This window comes from Oncorhynchus mykiss, chromosome 32 (genome assembly GCF_013265735.2).
Source record: "Oncorhynchus mykiss isolate Arlee chromosome 32, USDA_OmykA_1.1, whole genome shotgun sequence".
Lineage (NCBI taxonomy): Eukaryota > Metazoa > Chordata > Actinopteri > Salmoniformes > Salmonidae > Oncorhynchus > Oncorhynchus mykiss.
In genome coordinates, this window is record NC_050572.1 from 6972294 (window position 1) to 6991798 (window position 19505).

Genomic DNA, 19505 nt, shown 5'->3' on the forward strand with positions numbered 1-19505 from the left:
AAAGGTAAATTATTATTTAAGATAGATTCCCTTAGGTAAGGGTCAATTATTATTTAAGATAGATTCCCTTAGGTAAGGGTAAATTATTATTTAAGATAAATTCCCTTAGGTAAAGGACAAGTATTCCTTAAGGGATGAAGTTTTATGCAACTGGGCCCTGGGTTTACCTTAAGGAATAATTACCCCTTACCTAAGGGAATTTAACACAATGCAGTATGTTCATTTAACACTGAAAAGTGTGGACCTGCATAGACACTGGACCAGTGTTAAACTTAACACTCTCAATGTTAGAATTCTCTGTGTGTGTGTATGTGTGTGCGTGCGTGCGTGTGTGTGTGTGTGTGTGCTATGGTGGAAATGACAAGATGATGTTATAATGCTATTATAGCATCAAATGGTTGCTTTATGCAACAGAACATGGGGTTGTTATAGAGCACTCGTCTGTGTGTGTTCTACTGAGGATGGGCCTCTGGGAAATTTAACACTGACTGGAGATTTATTTATCTTTTGGGTGATAAAAACCTAAAGAGCATTCCAGAGAACATGAGTTAATGTTTCTGTTCTGTACCGTACCAGGGAGAGATGTACCTGTCACGGTCGTCCTCCTCTTCACCTGAAGAGGAGAGGCGAGAAGGCGGCGTGGTTTGTGTTCATGATGAATTATAATAAACAAAACACTGAACACTGAAACACACTATACAAAAACAATAAACAAATTAACGACCGTGAAGCTAATTAGACCTGTGCTGAACACAAGCCACTGACATAGACAATCACCCACAAACAAACAGTGCAACCCAGGCTACCTAAGCATGATTCTCAATCAGAGACAACTAATGACACCTGCCTCTGATTGAGAACCTTACTAGGCCGAAACATACAAATCCCGAAATCATACAAAAACAAACATAGACTGCCCACCCCAACTCACGCCCTGACCATACTAAAACAAAGACAAAACAAAGGAACTAAGGTCAGAAAGTGACAGACTCTGGTCTCTGGTCTCTACACAATGACAACTGTATTTATAGCAGATACTGTCTACTGTGAATTATAGGTATCTTTCATACAAATCTTAACCTTGTGACCCATTCTGTACATCTGTTGTTCGTCATGTAGGTTGAAAGGGGTGTTTCTTGGCTATAAAATACCTTTGTACTTTTTGTCTCAGGGCTCTCAACAAATTATTTGGGGGTGATTTGTTGACCAGCCATCATTTTCGTAGAACACTTTATATATGTGTGTTGTATTGACCTGCTCCCTTAAGAGAATAAAGATTTAGTTTAACAATAACTCTGACTTGTGTGATAAGTTTGTCTCTCCTCATTTGATAGTAAAGAAATTAACCGCCCCTGTGACCGTGTGTGCGTGCGTGTGGTCACTGTGCGAGAGATGAATGACAAAAGCCAATGGGAGTGGAATAGAGAGAACAGACAGGCTTTACATGAAGGGGGGAACAGTGAGAGAACATACAGGCTTTACATGAAGGGGGGAACAGTGAGAGAACAGACAGGCTTTACATGAAGGGGGAACAGTGAGAGAACAGACAGGCTTTACATGAAGGGGGAACAGTGAGAGAAGAGACAGGCTTTACATGAAGAGGGAACAGTGAGAGAACAGACAGGCATTACATGAAGGGGGAACAGTGAGAGAACAGACAGGCTTTACATGAAGGGGGAACAGTGAGAGAAGAGACAGGCTTTACATGAAGGGGGAACAGTGAGAGAACAGACAGGCATTACATGAAGGGGGAACAGTGAGAGAACAGACAGGCTTTACATGAAGGGGGAACAGTGAGAGAACAGACAGGCTTTACATGAAGGGGGAACAGTGAGAGAACAGACAGGCATTACATGAAGGGGGAACAGTGAGAGAACAGACAGGCTTTACATGAAGGGGGAATAGTGAGAGAACAGACAGGCTTTACATGAAGGGGGGAACAGTGAGAGAACAGACAGGCATTACTTGAAGGGGGAACAGTGAGAGAACAGACAGGCTTTACATGAAGGGGGAACAGTAAGAGAACAGACAGGCTTTACGTGAAGGGGGAACAGTGAGAGAACAGACAGGCATTACATGAAGGGGGAACAGTGAGAGACAGACAGGCATTACATGAAGGGGGAACAGTGAGAGAACAGACAGGCTTTTCATGAAGGGGGAACAGTGAGAGAACAGACAGGCTTTACGTGAAGGGGGAACAGTGAGAGAACAGACAGGCATTACATGAAGGGGGAACAGTGAGAGAACAGACAGGCATTACATGAAGGGGGAACAGTGAGAGAACAGACAGGCTTTACATGAAGGGGGAACAGTGAGAGAACAGACAGGCTTTACATGAAGGGGGAACAGTGAGAGAACAGACAGGCATTACATGAAGGGGGAACAGTGAGAGAACAGACAGGCTTTACATGAAGGGGGGACAGTGAGAGAACAGACAGGCTTTACATGAAGGGGGGAACAGTGAGAGAACAGACAGGCATTACATGAAGTGGGGAACAGTGAGAGAACAGACAGGCATTACATGAAGGGGGGAACAGTGAGAGAACAGACAGGCTTTACATGAAGGGGGAACAGTGAGAGAACAGACAGGCTTTACATGAAGGGGGAACAGTGAGAGAACAGACAGGCATTACATGAAGGGGGAACAGTGAGAGAAGAGACAGGCTTTACATGAAGGGGGAACAGTGAGAGAACAGACAGGCATTACATGAAGGGGGAACAGTGAGAGAACAGACAGGCTTTACATGAAGGGGGAACAGTGAGAGAACAGACAGGCTTTACATGAAGGGGGAACAGTGAGAGAACAGACAGGCATTACATGAAGGGGGAACAGTGAGAGAACAGACAGGCTTTACATGAAGGGGGAATAGTGAGAGAACAGACAGGCTTTACATGAAGGGGGGAACAGTGAGAGAACAGACAGGCATTACATGAAGGGGGAACAGTGAGAGACAGACAGGCATTACATGAAGGGGGAACAGTGAGAGAACAGACAGGCTTTTCATGAAGGGGGAACAGTGAGAGAACAGACAGGCTTTACGTGAAGGGGGAACAGTGAGAGAACAGACAGGCATTACATGAAGGGGGAACAGTGAGAGAACAGACAGGCATTACATGAAGGGGGAACAGTGAGAGAACAGACAGGCTTTACATGAAGGGGGAACAGTGAGAGAACAGACAGGCTTTACATGAAGGGGGAACAGTGAGAGAACAGACAGGCATTACATGAAGGGGGAACAGTGAGAGAACAGACAGGCTTTACATGAAGGGGGGACAGTGAGAGAACAGACAGGCTTTACATGAAGGGGGGAACAGTGAGAGAACAGACAGGCATTACATGAAGTGGGGAACAGTGAGAGAACAGACAGGCATTACATGAAGGGGGGAACAGTGAGAGAACAGACAGGCTTTACATGAAGGTGGGAACAGTGAGAGAACAGACAGGCATTACATGAAGGGGGAACAGTGAGAGAACAGACAGGCTTTACATGAAGGGGGAACAGTGAGAGAACAGACAGGCTTTACATGAAGGGAGAACAGTGAGAGAACAGACAGGCATTACATGAAGGGGGAACAGTGAGAGAACAGACAGGCATTACATGAAGGGGGAACAGTGAGAGAACAGACAGGCATTACATGAAGGTAGAACAGTGAGAGAACAGACAGGCATTACATGAAGGGGGAACAGTGAGAGAACAGACAGGCTTTACATGAAGGTGGGAACAGTGAGAGAACAGACAGGCATTACATGAAGTGGGGAACAGTGAGAGAACAGACAGGCATTACATGAAGGGGGGAACAGTGAGAGAACAGACAGGCTTTACATGAAGGTGGGAACAGTGAGAGAACAGACAGGCATTACATGAAGGGGGAACAGTGAGAGAACAGACAGGCTTTACATGAAGGGGGAACAGTGAGAGAACAGACAGGCTTTACATGAAGGGAGAACAGTGAGAGAACAGACAGGCATTACATGAAGGGGGAACAGTGAGAGAACAGACAGGCATTACATGAAGGGGGAACAGTGAGAGAACAGACAGGCATTACATGAAGGGGGAACAGTGAGAGAACAGACAGGCTTTACATGAATGGAGAACAGTGAGAGAACAGACAGGCTTTACATGAAGGGGGAACAGTGAGAGAACAGACAGGCATTACATGAAGGGGGAACAGTGAGAGAACAGACAGGCTTTACATGAAGGGAGAACAGTGCAGAGATGAGAAGAAGAGAGGGGGCTGATTGATATATGTAGCTCGATAATGTAGCTCAGTTGGCCCTGGTATAAAGCAGTCGTCTGGATAGGGAATATGGGGCCATTCGGGAGGTAGCCAGTGAGGTGGGGGAGACTCCAGACCAAAATGACATGAATGTTTTTCCTGAACTTGTTATTCTTAGTCAGGACGAGGCTAGCTGACCGTATATTATTTACTCAAACACCGTCATCTTTCCTACCACGGAATCTAAATCATGTATTTTCACAGCCACCGAGATAACAGACATGTTTTTTTCCCCCACCAATATTCACACCTCCTTACGGGATCTAGTCCTGTGTAGTTCCACTAAAACTGGAAATGAGTGGAAGCCAAAAAATGGCCGGAACCTCTCCGGAACCTCTCCGGTTAAGCATACTTCTAGAGTAAAATAGAGGGACTCAATTGAGATGTCTGCTTTCAAAGCCAAAAATGAATCTAGGTCAGGGAAGAGCTGTGGCAGTCATGGCATTTTGTCAGCTTGTTATTGTCAGACAAAAGACTGCTGTGTCTCACGGTAATTTACCGTTAATTAACCACTAGGCTACCCTGCCACCCCTACACTCTAACCACTAGGCCACCCTGCCGCCCTACACTCTAACCACTAGGCTACCCTGCCGCCTCTACACTCTAACCACTAGGCTACCCTGCCGCCCTACACTCTAACCACTAGGCAAATCTGCTGCCCTACACTCTAACCACTAGGCTACCCTGCCGCCTCTACACTCTAACCACTAGGCTACCCTGCCGCCCTACACTCTAACCACTAGGCAAATCTGCTGCCCCTACACTCTAACCACTAGGCTACCCTGCCGCCTCTATTCTCTAACCACTAGGCTACCCTGCTGCCCCTACACTCTAACCACTAGGCTACCCTGCCGCCTCTACACTCTAACCACTAGGCTACCCTGCCGCCCCAGGTTAAACAGTACAAACATCTCACAGGCTTTACATGAAGGGGGAACAGTGAGAGAACAGACAGGCTTTACATGAAGGGGGAACAGTGAGAGAACAGACAGGCTTTACATGAAGGGGGAACAGTGAGAGAACAGACAGGCATTACATGAAGGGGGATCAGTGAGAGAACAGACAGGCTTTACATGAAGGGGGAACAGTGAGAGAACAGACAGGCATTACATGAAGGGGGGAACAGTGAGAGAACAGACAGGCATTACATGAAGGGGGGAACAGTGAGAGAACAGACAGGCTTTACATGAAGGGGGAACAGTGAGAGAACAGACAGGCATTACATGAAGGGGGGATCAGTGAGAGAACAGACAGGCTTTACATGAAGGTGGGAACAGTGAGAGAACAGACAGGCATTACATGAAGGGGGAACAGTGAGAGAACAGACAGGCTTTACATGAAGGGGGAACAGTGAGAGAACAGACAGGCTTTACATGAAGGGAGAACAGTGAGAGAACAGACAGGCATTACATGAAGGGGGAACAGTGAGAGAACAGACAGGCATTACATGAAGGGGGAACAGTGAGAGAACAGACAGGCATTACATGAAGGGGGAACAGTGAGAGAACAGACAGGCTTTACATGAATGGAGAACAGTGAGAGAACAGACAGGCTTTACATGAAGGGGGAACAGTGAGAGAACAGACAGGCATTACATGAAGGGGGAACACTGAGAGAACAGACAGGCTTTACATGAAGGGGGAACAGTGAGAGAACAGACAGGCTTTACATGAAGGGGGGAACAGTGAGAGAACAGACAGGCATTACATGAAGGGGGAACACTGAGAGAACAGACAGGCTTTACATGAAGGGGGAACAGTGAGAGAACAGACAGGCTTTACGTGAAGGGGGAACAGTGAGAGAACAGACAGGCATTACATGAAGGGGGAACAGTGAGAGAACAGACAGGCATTACATGAAGGAGGAACAGTGAGAGAACAGACAGGCTTTTAATGAAGGGGAGAACAGTGAGAGAACAGACAGGCTTTACATGAAGGGGGAACAGTGAGAGAACAGACAGGCTTTACATGAAGGGGGGAACAGTGAGAGAACAGACAAGCATTACATGAAGGGGGAACAGTGAGAGAACAGACAGGCTTTACGTGAAGGGGGAACAGTGAGAGAACAGACAGGCATTACATGAAGGGGAACAGTGATAGAACAGACAGGCATTACATGAAGGGGGAACAGTGAGAGAACAGACAGGCTTTACGTGAAGGGGGAACAGTGAGAGAACAGACAGGCTTTACATGAAGGGGGAACAGTGAGAGAACAGACAGGCTTTACATGAAGGGGGGAACAGTGAGAGAACAGACAGGCATTACATGAAGGGGGGAACAGTGAGAGAACAGACAGGCTTTACATGAAGGGGGGAACAGTGAGAGAACAGACAGGCTTTACATGAAGGGGGAAAGAGTGAGAGAACAGACAGGCATTACATGAAGGGGGGACAGTGAGAGAACAGACAGGCTTTACATGAAGGGGGGAACAGTGAGAGAACAGACAGGCATTACATGAAGGGGGGACAGTGAGAGAACAGACAGGCTTTACATGAAGGGGGGAACAGTGAGAGAACAGACAGGCTTTACATGAAGGGGGGAACAGTGAGAGAACAGACAGGCTTTACATGAAGGGGGAAAGAGTGAGAGAACAGACAGGCATTACATGAAGGGGGGACAGTGAGAGAACAGACAGGCTTTACATGAAGGGGGAACAGTGAGAGAACAGACAGGCATTACATGAAGGGGGAGCAGTGAGAGAACAGACAGGCTTTACATGAAGGGAGAACAGTGAGAGAACAGACAGGCATTACATGAAGGGGGAACAGTGAGAGAACAGACAGGCTTTACATGAAGGGGGAACAGTGAGAGAACAGACAGGCTTTACATGAAGGGAGAACAGTGAGAGAACAGACAGGCATTACATGAAGGGGGAACAGTGAGAGAACAGACAGGCATTACATGAAGGGGGAACAGTGAGAGAACAGACAGGCATTAGATGAAGGGGGGAACAGTAGGAGAACAGACAGGCATTACATGAAGGGGGAACAGTGAGAGAACAGACAGGCTTTACATGAAGGGGGGACAGTGAGAGAACAGACAGGCTTTACATGAAGGGGGGAACAGTGAGAGAACAGACAGGCTTTACATGAAGGGGGAAAGAGTGAGAGAACAGACAGGCATTACATGAAGGGGGGAACAGTGAGAGAACAGACAAGCTTTACATGAAGGGGGAACAGTGAGAGAACAGACAGGCTTTAAATGAAGGGAGAACAGTGAGAGAACAGACAGGCATTACATGAAGGGGGAACAGTGAGAGAACAGACAGGCTTTACATGAAGGGGGAACAGTGAGAGAACAGACAGGCTTTACATGAAGGGACAACAGTGAGAGAACAGACAGGCATTACATGAAGGGGGAACAGTGAGAGAACAGACAGGCATTACATGAAGGGGGGACAGTGAGAGAACAGACAGGCAGTACATGAAGGGGGAACAGTGAGAGAACAGACAGGCTTTACATGAAGGGGGAACAGTGAGGGAACAGACAGGTATTACATGAAGGGGGAACAGTGAGAGAACAGACAGGCTTTACATGAAGGGAGAACAGTGCAGAGATGAGAAGAAGAGAGGGGGCTGGTTGATATATGTAGCTCGATAATGTAGCTCAGTTGGCCCTGGTATAAAGCAGTCGTCTGGATCGGGAATATGGGGCCATTTGGGAGGTAGCCAGTGAGGTGGGGAAGACTCCAGACCAAAATGACATGAATGTCTTTTCCTGAACTTGTTATTCTTAGTCAGGACGAGGCTAGCTGACCGTATATTATTTACTCAAACACCGTCATCTTTCCTACCACGGAATCTAAATCATGTATTTTCACAGCCACCGAGATAACAGACATGTTTTTTTCCCCCACCAATACTCACACTTCCTTACGGGATCTAGTCCTGTGTAGTTCCACTAAAACTGGAAATGAGTTGAAGCCAAAAAATTGCCGGAACCTCTCCGGAACCTCTCCGGTTAAGCATACTTCTAGAGTAAAATAGAGGGACTCAATTGAGGTCAGCATGTCTGCTTTCAAAGCCAAAAAATGAATCTAGGTCAGGGAAGAGCTGTGGCAGTCATGGCATTTTGTCAGCTTGTTATTGTCAGACAAAAGACTGCCGTGTCTCACGGTAATTTACCGTTAATTAGCATACACATTTAGCAGGCTTTACATTTAGCACCTTTGGAACAGCTACATAAAAAAAAGTCTAACCATCACAATAAATCCATAACTCATCTGTGTCAGGTCCAAAGAAACACCGCTATGATGAAAATGTATTTCAGAAGAACAGAATATGAGTTGGCCTACTGTATGTTCTCTGGTTATGCGCCACATAGGCTGTAGGCATATTGCCAATATAGATATTTCATTTGACCTTTATTTAACTAGGCAAGTCAGTTAAGAACAAATTCTTATTTTCAACAACGGCCTAGGAACAGTGGGTTAACTGCCTGTTCCGGGGCAGAACGACAGATTTGTACCTTGTCAGCTTGGGGATTTGAACTTGCAACCTTCCGGTTACTAGTCCAACACTCTAACCACTAGGCTACCCTGCCGCCCCTACACTAGGCTGCCACCTCTACACTCTAACCACTAGGCTACCCTGCCGCCTCTACACTCTAACCACTAGGCTACCCTGCCGCCTCTACACTCTAACCACTAGGCAAATCTGCTGCCCCTACACTCTAACCACTAGGCTACCCTGCCGCCTCTATTCTCTAACCACTAGGCTACCCTGCTGCCCCTACACTCTAACCACTAGGCTACCCTGCCGCCTCTACACTCTAACCACTAGGCTACCCTGCCGCCCCAGGTTAAACAGTACAAACATCTCACAGGCTTTACATGAAGGGGGAACAGTGAGAGAACAGACAGGCTTTACATGAAGGGGGAACAGTGAGAGAACAGACAGGCTTTACATGAAGGGGGAACAGTGAGAGAACAGACAGGCATTACATGAAGGGGGATCAGTGAGAGAACAGACAGGCTTTACATGAAGGGGGAACAGTGAGAGAACAGACAGGCATTACATGAAGGGGGGAACAGTGAGAGAACAGACAGGCATTACATGAAGGGGGGAACAGTGAGAGAACAGACAGGCTTTACATGAAGGGGGAACAGTGAGAGAACAGACAGGCATTACATGAAGGGGGGAACAGTGAGAGAACAGACAGGCTTTACATGAAGGGGGAACAGTGAGAGAACGGACAGGCTTTACATGAAGGGGGGAACAGTGAGAGAACAGACAGGCATTACATGAAGGGGGAACACTGAGAGAACAGACAGGCTTTACATGAAGGGGGAACAGTGAGAGAACAGACAGGCTTTACGTGAAGGGGGAACAGTGAGAGAACAGACAGGCATTACATGAAGGGGGAACAGTGAGAGAACAGACAGGCATTACATGAAGGAGGAACAGTGAGAGAACAGACAGGCTTTTCATGAAGGGGGGAACAGTGAGAGAACAGACAGGCTTTACATGAAGGGGGAACAGTGAGAGAACAGACAGGCTTTACATGAAGGGGGGAACAGTGAGAGAACAGACAAGCATTACATGAAGGGGGAACAGTGAGAGAACAGACAGGCTTTACGTGAAGGGGGAACAGTGAGAGAACAGACAGGCATTACATGAAGGGGAACAGTGATAGAACAGACAGGCATTACATGAAGGGGGAACAGTGAGAGAACAGACAGGCTTTACGTGAAGGGGGAACAGTGAGAGAACAGACAGGCTTTACATGAAGGGGGAACAGTGAGAGAACAGACAGGCTTTACATGAAGGGGGGAACAGTGAGAGAACAGACAGGCATTACATGAAGGGGGGAACAGTGAGAGAACAGACAGGCTTTACATGAAGGGGGGAACAGTGAGAGAACAGACAGGCTTTACATGAAGGGGGAAAGAGTGAGAGAACAGACAGGCATTACATGAAGGGGGGACAGTGAGAGAACAGACAGGCTTTACATGAAGGGGGGAACAGTGAGAGAACAGACAGGCATTACATGAAGGGGGGACAGTGAGAGAACAGACAGGCTTTACATGAAGGGGGGAACAGTGAGAGAACAGACAGGCATTACATGAAGGGGGGAACAGTGAGAGAACAGACAGGCTTTACATGAAGGGGGGAACAGTGAGAGAACAGACAGGCTTTACATGAAGGGGGAAAGAGTGAGAGAACAGACAGGCATTACATGAAGGGGGGACAGTGAGAGAACAGACAGGCTTTACATGAAGGGGGAACAGTGAGAGAACAGACAGGCATTACATGAAGGGGGAACAGTGAGAGAACAGACAGGCTTTACATGAAGGGAGAACAGTGAGAGAACAGACAGGCATTACATGAAGGGGGAACAGTGAGAGAACAGACAGGCTTTACATGAAGGGGGAACAGTGAGAGAACAGACAGGCTTTACATGAAGGGAGAACAGTGAGAGAACAGACAGGCATTACATGAAGGGGGAACAGTGAGAGAACAGACAGGCATTACATGAAGGGGGAACAGTGAGAGAACAGACAGGCATTAGATGAAGGGGGGAACAGTAGGAGAACAGACAGGCATTACATGAAGGGGGAACAGTGAGAGAACAGACAGGCTTTACATGAAGGGGGGACAGTGAGAGAACAGACAGGCTTTACATGAAGGGGGGAACAGTGAGAGAACAGACAGGCTTTACATGAAGGGGGAAAGAGTGAGAGAACAGACAGGCATTACATGAAGGGGGGAACAGTGAGAGAACAGACAAGCTTTACATGAAGGGGGAACAGTGAGAGAACAGACAGGCTTTAAATTAAGGGAGAACAGTGAGAGAACAGACAGGCATTACATGAAGGGGGAACAGTGAGAGAACAGACAGGCTTTACATGAAGGGGGAACAGTGAGAGAACAGACAGGCTTTACATGAAGGGACAACAGTGAGAGAACAGACAGGCATTACATGAAGGGGGAACAGTGAGAGAACAGACAGGCATTACATGAAGGGGGGACAGTGAGAGAACAGACAGGCAGTACATGAAGGGGGAACAGTGAGAGAACAGACAGGCTTTACATGAAGGGGGAACAGTGAGGGAACAGACAGGTATTACATGAAGGGGGAACAGTGAGAGAACAGACAGGCTTTACATGAAGGGAGAACAGTGCAGAGATGAGAAGAAGAGAGGGGGCTGGTTGATATATGTAGCTCGATAATGTAGCTCAGTTGGCCCTGGTATAAAGCAGTCGTCTGGATCGGGAATATGGGGCCATTTGGGAGGTAGCCAGTGAGGTGGGGAAGACTCCAGACCAAAATGACATGAATGTCTTTTCCTGAACTTGTTATTCTTAGTCAGGACGAGGCTAGCTGACCGTATATTATTTACTCAAACACCGTCATCTTTCCTACCACGGAATCTAAATCATGTATTTTCACAGCCACCGAGATAACAGACATGTTTTTTTCCCCCACCAATACTCACACTTCCTTACGGGATCTAGTCCTGTGTAGTTCCACTAAAACTGGAAATGAGTTGAAGCCAAAAAATTGCCGGAACCTCTCCGGAACCTCTCCGGTTAAGCATACTTCTAGAGTAAAATAGAGGGACTCAATTGAGGTCAGCATGTCTGCTTTCAAAGCCAAAAAATGAATCTAGGTCAGGGAAGAGCTGTGGCAGTCATGGCATTTTGTCAGCTTGTTATTGTCAGACAAAAGACTGCCGTGTCTCACGGTAATTTACCGTTAATTAGCATACACATTTAGCAGGCTTTACATTTAGCACCTTTGGAACAGCTACATAAAAAAAAGTCTAACCATCACAATAAATCCATAATTCATCTGTGTCAGGTCCAAAGAAACACCGCTATGATGAAAATGTATTTCAGAAGAACAGAATATGAGTTGGCCTACTGTATGTTCTCTGGTTATGCGCCACATAGGCTGTAGGCATATTGCCAATATAGATATTTCATTTGACCTTTATTTAACTAGGCAAGTCAGTTAAGAACAAATTCTTATTTTCAACGACGGCCTAGGAACAGTGGGTTAACTGCCTGTTCCGGGGCAGAACGACAGATTTGTACCTTGTCAGCTTGGGGATTTGAACTTGCAACCTTCCGGTTACTAGTCCAACACTCTAACCACTAGGCTACCCTGCCGCCCCTACACTGGGCGGCCACCTCTACACTCTAACCACTAGGCTACCCTGCCGCCTCTACACTCTAACCACTAGGCTACCCTGCCGCCCCTACACTCTAACCACTAGGCTACCCTGCCGCCTCTACACTCTAACCACTAGGCTACCCTGCCGCCTCTACACTCTAACCACTAGGCTACCCTGCCGCCTCTACACTCTAACCACTAGGCTACCCTGCCGCCTCTACACTCTAACCACTAGGCTACCCTGCCGCCTCTACACTCTAACCACTAGGCTACCCTGCCGCCCCAGGTTAAACAGTACAAACATCTCCCCTTATATGCTTATAAGTCCCGTTCTGTTCTGTTATATTATAGTAACAATAATATAATTGAACAGTGTGGTTGGGCCACGGATGTTGGGCGATTAGGCTCGCAGTCGGTGTTCCAATTCATCCCAAAGGATGTTTGATGGGGTTGAGGTCAGGGCTCTGTGCAGGCCAGTCAAGTTCTTCTACACTGATCTCGACAAACCATTTCTGTACAGACCTCGCTTTGTGCTCAGCATTGTCAAGTGGGAACAGGAAACAGGAAACTGTTGCAACAAAGTTGGAAGCACAGAATAGTCTAGAATGTCATTGTATGCTGTAGAGTTGACATTTAACCTTCACCTGAACTATGGGGCCTAGCCTGAACCAAGAAAATAGACCATTATTCTTCCTCCATCAAACTTCACAGCTGGCAGTTGGTAGCGGTCTCCTGGCATGCGCTTAACCCAGATTAGTCCTTTGGACTGCCAGACAGCAAAGAGTGATTCATCACTCCAGAGAACGTGTTTCCACAGCTCCAGAGTCCTAATGGTGGCGAGCTTTACACCTCTCCTTGGCATTGCGCATGGTGATTCATTAATGAAGCTCCCGAAGGAACAGTTATTGTGCTGTCGTTGCTTCCAGAGTTTGGAACTCGGTAGTGAGTGTTGCAACCGAGGAACTGATGATTCTTACACGCTTCAGCACTCGGTGGTCCCGTTCTGCGAGTTTGTGTGGTCTACCACTTCGCGGCTGAGCCGTTGTTGCTCCTAGACGTTTCCACTTCACAATAACAGGACTTACAGTTGACTGGGGGGCAGCTCTAGCAGGGCAGACATTTGACTAACTGACTTGCTGAAAATGTGCATCCTACGACGGTGCCACGTTGAAAGTCACTGAGTTCTACTGCCACTGTTTATTCATGGAGATTGCATCAATGTGTGGTTCATTGTATACACCTGCCAGCAACGGATGTGCCTGAAATAGCAGAAACCATTCATTTGAAGGGTAGTCCACATGCACTATATACAAAAAAGTATATCTCTCTCTCTCTCTCTCTCTTTCTAACTCTCTTTCTCTCTCTACATATATACAGTACCAGTCAAACGTTTGGACACACCTACTCATTCCAGGGTTCTAGAACACCTACTCATTCCAGGGTTCTAGAACACCTACTCATTCAAGGGTTTTTCTTTATTTTTTTACAATTTTCTACATTGTAGAATAAAAGTGAAGACATCAAAACTATGAAATAACACATATGGAATCATGTAGTAACCAAAAAAAGTGTTAAACAAATCAAAATACATTACATATTTGAGATATTCTTCAAAGTAGCCACCCTTTGCTTTGATGACAGCTTTGGCATTCTCTCAACCAGCTTCATGAGGTAGTCACCTGGAATGAATTTCATTTAACTGGTGTGCCTTGTCAAAAGTTAATTTGTGGAATTTATTTCCTTCCTAATGCGTTTGAGCCAATCAGTTGTGTTGTGACAAGGTAGGGGTGGTATACAGAAGATAGTCCTATTCAGTAAAAGTCCATATTATGGCAAGAACAGCTCAAATAAGCAAAGAGAAACGACAGTCCAACATTGTTTTATTAAAACTTGAAGGTCGGTCAATCCGTAAAATGTCTTCAAGTGCAGTCGCAAAAACCATCAAGCGCTATGATAAAACTGGCTCTCAAGAGGACCGTCAAAGGAGATGAAGACCCAGAGTTACCTCTGCTGCAGAGGATACGTTCATTAGAGTTAACTGCCCCTCAGATTGCAGCCCAAATAAATGCTTCACAGAGTTCAAGTAACAGACACATCTCAACATCAACTGTTCAGAGGAGACTGCGTGAATCAGGCCTTCATGGTCAAATTTCTGAAAAGAAACCACTACTAAAGAACACCAATAAGATGAAGAGACTTGAAATGTAGCATATCTGAAGTTGAATAGGATGGCCTTGACTAGAATACACTATATAAACTCTGCAAAAAAAGAAACGTCCTCTCACTATCAACTGTGTTTGTTTTCAGCAAACTTAACATGTGTAAACATTTCTATGAACATAACAAGATTCAACAACTGAGACATAAACTGAACAAGTTCCACAGACATGTGATTAACAGAAATTGAATAATGTGTCCCTGAACAAAGGGGGGGTCAAAATCAAAAGTAACAGTCAGTATCTGGTGTGGCCACCAGCTGCATTAAGTACTGCAGTGCATCCCCTCCTCATATAGGGGTTGTTGCCATCCTGTACCTGTCCCGCAGGTGTGATGTTCGGATGTACCAATCCTGTGCAGGTGTTGTTACATGTGGTCTGCCACTGCGAGGACGATCAGCTGTACGTTCTGTCTCCCTGTAGCGCTGTCTTAGGCGTCTCAGTACGGACATAGCAATTTATTGACCGGGCCACATCTGCAGTCCTCATGCCTCCTTGCAGCATTCCTAAGGCATGTTCACGCAGATGAGCAGGGACCCTGGGCATCTTTCTTTTGGTGTTTCTCAGAGTCAGTAGAAAGGCCTCTTTAGTGTCCTAAGTTTTCATAACTGTGACCTTAATTGCCTTCTGTCTGTAAGTTTTTAGTGCCTTAATGACTGTTCCACAGGTGCATGTTTATTAATTGTTTATGGTTCATTGAACAAGCATGGGAAACATTGTTTAAATCCTTTAAAGTGCAGAGTTGAGTAACCAGGTGGTAGCCGTCTAGTAACAGTGACTAAAGTTCAGGGCAGGGTATTGGTCAGAGGACTGCTAGTGGTGACTATCTCAATGTCTGACGGCCTTGAGATAAAAGTTGCTTTTAACTCAAGGCCGTCAGACCTTGAGATAGAAGTTGTTTTTCAGTCTCTCGGTCACAGCTTTGATGCATCTGTACTGAAAAAAGTTCAGGAGTAAAAATGTGCTTAACTAGTCACATAATACGTTGCATGGACTCACTTTATGTGCAATAATAGTGTTTAACATAATTTTTTAATTACCAACTTATTTCTGTACCCCTCACATACAATTATCTGTAAGGTCCCTCAGTCGAACAGTGAATTTCAAACAAAGATTCAACCATAAAGACCAGGGAGGATTTCCAATGCCTTGCAAAAAAGGGCACCTATTTAAAGATGAGATTGAATATCCCTTTCAGCATGGTGGACAGATCTTGGGGGGACAGCTGTACCCTCTGCCCGAGACGATAACCGGGGTCCGGTGGCGGTACGCTTGTCGTCGATTCTTGGAGGTGGTCTTGAGAAGAGTTGACCGGGCTCTCTTCCAGGTACGACGACAGCGGCGGACAAACATTTGGGCCGAGGGTATGCCGACCTCTTGCTCTGGGAAGCGTGGGGGCTGATAACCCAGGGAACACTCAACAGGCGAGAGACCTGTGGCAGAGCAAAGAAGGGTGTTGCGGACATATTCAACCCACACTAGTTGCTGGCTCCATGTGGTGGGGCTGGCGCAGACCAGGCAGCGAAGAGTCATCTCCGGGTCTTGGTTGGCTCGCTCCGACTGGCCGTTGGACTGGGGGTTGAACCCGGAGGAGAAACTGGCCGACAACCTACTGAGTGTGTGGAACGCCTTCCAGAACCGGACGAGAACTGAGGACCCCGATCGGAGACCATGTCTATGGGCAGTCCATGGATCCTTAAGACCTGCTGGAGCAAGTCACGAGCAGCCTCTCTCCCAGACAACAGAGAATCAAACACCTTCTGAGCCTCCAGACTGAGGCAGACGTTGGACTGTTGCTCCCACACCACCGTAGCCCAGGCGAGTGCCCTCCCAGTCATCAGCGTTATGATGTACGCTATCCTCGAACGGTCAGTGGGGAACCAAGAAGGCTGCAGCTCGAAAAAGAGGGAGCACTGGGAGAGAAAATCCCGGCAGGTTCCAGAATCTCCAGCGTAGCGCTCCGGAGGAGGTAAGCGGGGTTCTCAGGACAATGGGGTAGGCTGGGAGATTACTGGTGTGACCCGTTGCCCAGTAGGGAATCTGCGCAATTGCTCCAGCAATGCGTCGAACGCCTGGTCACGGCATTCTGCCAGGGTATGGAGTCCCTTCATAAGACATTGCAATAACTCCTTGTGTCTTCCAATGGTGACTCCTTGCTTGGAGACAGCATTGTTTCCATGGCCTCCAATTGCTCTTAAATACTTGTAAAACTAAATGCATGCTCTTCAACCGATCGCTGCCTGCACCTGCCCGCCTGTCCAACATCACAACTCTGGACGGTTCTGACTTAGAATATGTGGACAACTACAAATACCTAGGTGTCTGGTTGGACTGTAAACTCTCCTTCCAGACTCACATCAAACATTTCCAATCCAAAGTTAAATCTAGAATTGGCTTCCTATTTTGCAACAAAGCATCCTTTACTCATGCTGCCAAACATACCCTTGTAAAACTGACCATCCTACGATCCTTGACGATGTCATTTACAAAATAGCCTCCAATACTCTACTCAATAAATTGGATACAGTCTATCACAGTGACATCCGTTCTGTCACTAAAGCCCCATATACTACCCACCACTGCGACCTGTATGCTCTCGTTGCCTGGCCCTCGCTTCACACTCGTCGCCAAACCCACTGGCTCCAGGTCATCTACAAGACCCTGCTAGGTAAAGTCCCCCCTTATCTCAGCTTGCTGGTCACCATAGCAGCACACACCTGTAGCACGCGCTCCAGCAGGTATATCTCTCTGGTCACCCCCAAAATCAATTCCTTCTTTGGCTGCCTCTCCTTCCAGTTCTCTACTGCCAATGACTGGAACGAACTACAAAAATCTCTGAAACTGGAAACATTTATCCCCCTCACTAGCTTTAAGCACCAGCTGCCAGAGCATCTCACAGATTACTGCACCTGTACATAGCCCATCTATAATTTAGCCCAAACAACTACCTCTCCCCCTACTGTATTTATTTATTTTGCTCCTTTGCACCCCATTATCTCTACATTGCACATTCCTCCACTGCAAATCTACCATTCCAGTATTTTACTTGCTATATTGTATTTACTTCGCCACCATGGCCTTTTTTTTGCCTTTACCTCCCTTATCTCACCTCATTTGCTCACATTGTATATAGACTTAATTTTTCTACTGTATTATTGACTGTATGTTTGTTTCACTTCATGTGTAACTCTGTGTTGTTGTACGTGTCGCACTGCTTTGCTTTATCTTGGCCAGGTCGCAATTGTAAATGAGAACTTGTTCTCAACTTGCCTACCTGGTTAAATAAAGGTGAAATAAAAAAATAAAAAAATAAAAATTGTGGAGCAGGTCTGAGTCTGCTGGGTCAGTCATGGCCAGTTCGTACTACAAGAACTCAGGATAAGGGACAGATGCAGACAGATGTTTATTGACCCAAACAGGGGGCAGGCAAAAGACAGGTCAAAGGGCACGCAGAGGTTCAGAAACAGGTCAGAGTCAGGCAGGTACAGAATGCCAGGAAGGCTCGGAGCAGGCAGAATGGTCAGAACCGGGGAAACTATGAAACAGAAATGAGAAAGCAGGGAGATGGGAAAACACGCTGGTAAGACCTGACAAGACAAGACGAACTGGCAACACACAAACAGAGAACACAGATACAGTATAAATACCCAGGGGATAATGGATAATTGAACAAAATACATCAGGAGAATTAGGAGGAATAGAGAAGGGAGAAGAAAAGAGAACCTACCTGCGTATTTGAGCTGGACCTCAGCCTTTCCTGTCCCCTTCATGTTATTAACCGAACAGAGATATCTTCCCTGATCCCCTGGACCTACACTCTCCAACCTGAGGGATGCGTTTCCCCCAGAGAGCTGGGAATGGAACAGTCCAGTGCGGTTGTGATACTCTCCGCTCTGGCGCGCCAGTTGGTCTGTTCCGTAGTAGAAACTGTGGACCACCCGCAAATCTTCTACCCTCTGCCATGTCACCACGAGACCCTCTTCCAGGGGGGAACCAAGGTCAAGGCTAGGGGGGAACACACAGCCCAAAACAGCCGGTTGGTTATAGACGGCTACCACTCTGGGCTGGGGCGCCTGTACTTCGAAGGCATCTGAGGGAACAAAGGAGAGACTTGAGTTTGTGTGTCTGGGTGTGTGTGTTTGTCATGGTAGGGACAAAAAGGTTAGTAAGATATTAACTTATAACAAAGGGGAGAGATGTGGTAGTGTGTGATGGAAGCAGAGGCGCTGGATTTCCCATCAGTACCCGGTTTCCATAAGCCGTAGGCTGGATTTTCCATCAGTACTCGGTTTCCATAAGCCGTAGGCTGGATTTTTCATCAGTACTCGGTTTCCATAAACCGTAGGCTCCACAACGCACATAATTCATGTCCATAAATGCACACATCTTCAATTTCACTCAGTTAACAACCTGCCTACCAGTTCTGATCCACGGCCAGTGTAGAAGTCTAATGTAGGAAGATACAGTACGTTAGATTGCCCTGCAAAGAGGCGAGGAATAAAGGGGAAATCTGAGATTTCTACATCCAATTCCTGTATTTTTAAATGAATGACATATCATCATTGATTCTTGAATAATATATTATTAAAAGCCTCATGAGCTCAACTGTCTTAGTGTACGACATCAAACAGTCCAACAGTTTTACTTTTAATAGTAAATAAACACTAGTTAGTTAGTTATATTTTTTTTATTTATTTTTTAATCATTGCTTCCATTGCTTTGTGTATGAATGTAAGAGTGGTTTTGGACAGTACAGTACTGGAGCTGGTCCAACTGGAGGTCAAATACATCTACTCATTTTCAGCCAAAATATTTTCACATCACCCTTCCCTTGTACTGTAAAATTATTTGTACACCCTCCCCAATCCTAATATTTACTCAAAACGAATGATTA

General features: G+C 46.4%; 1 protein-coding gene across 2 annotated transcripts in view; it reads right to left on the reverse strand.

The window, feature by feature from the left end:
* Positions 1-19505, reverse strand: part of LOC110489361 (CD276 antigen) — a 74556-nt gene that overhangs the window by 51931 nt on the left and 3120 nt on the right. For both annotated transcript variants that reach the window (XM_036971608.1, XM_036971607.1), the window contains exon 2: positions 18339-18701. In XM_036971608.1, the coding sequence (XP_036827503.1) occupies positions 18339-18701 (363 nt within the window). The remainder of the gene's footprint in view (positions 1-18338; positions 18702-19505) is intronic.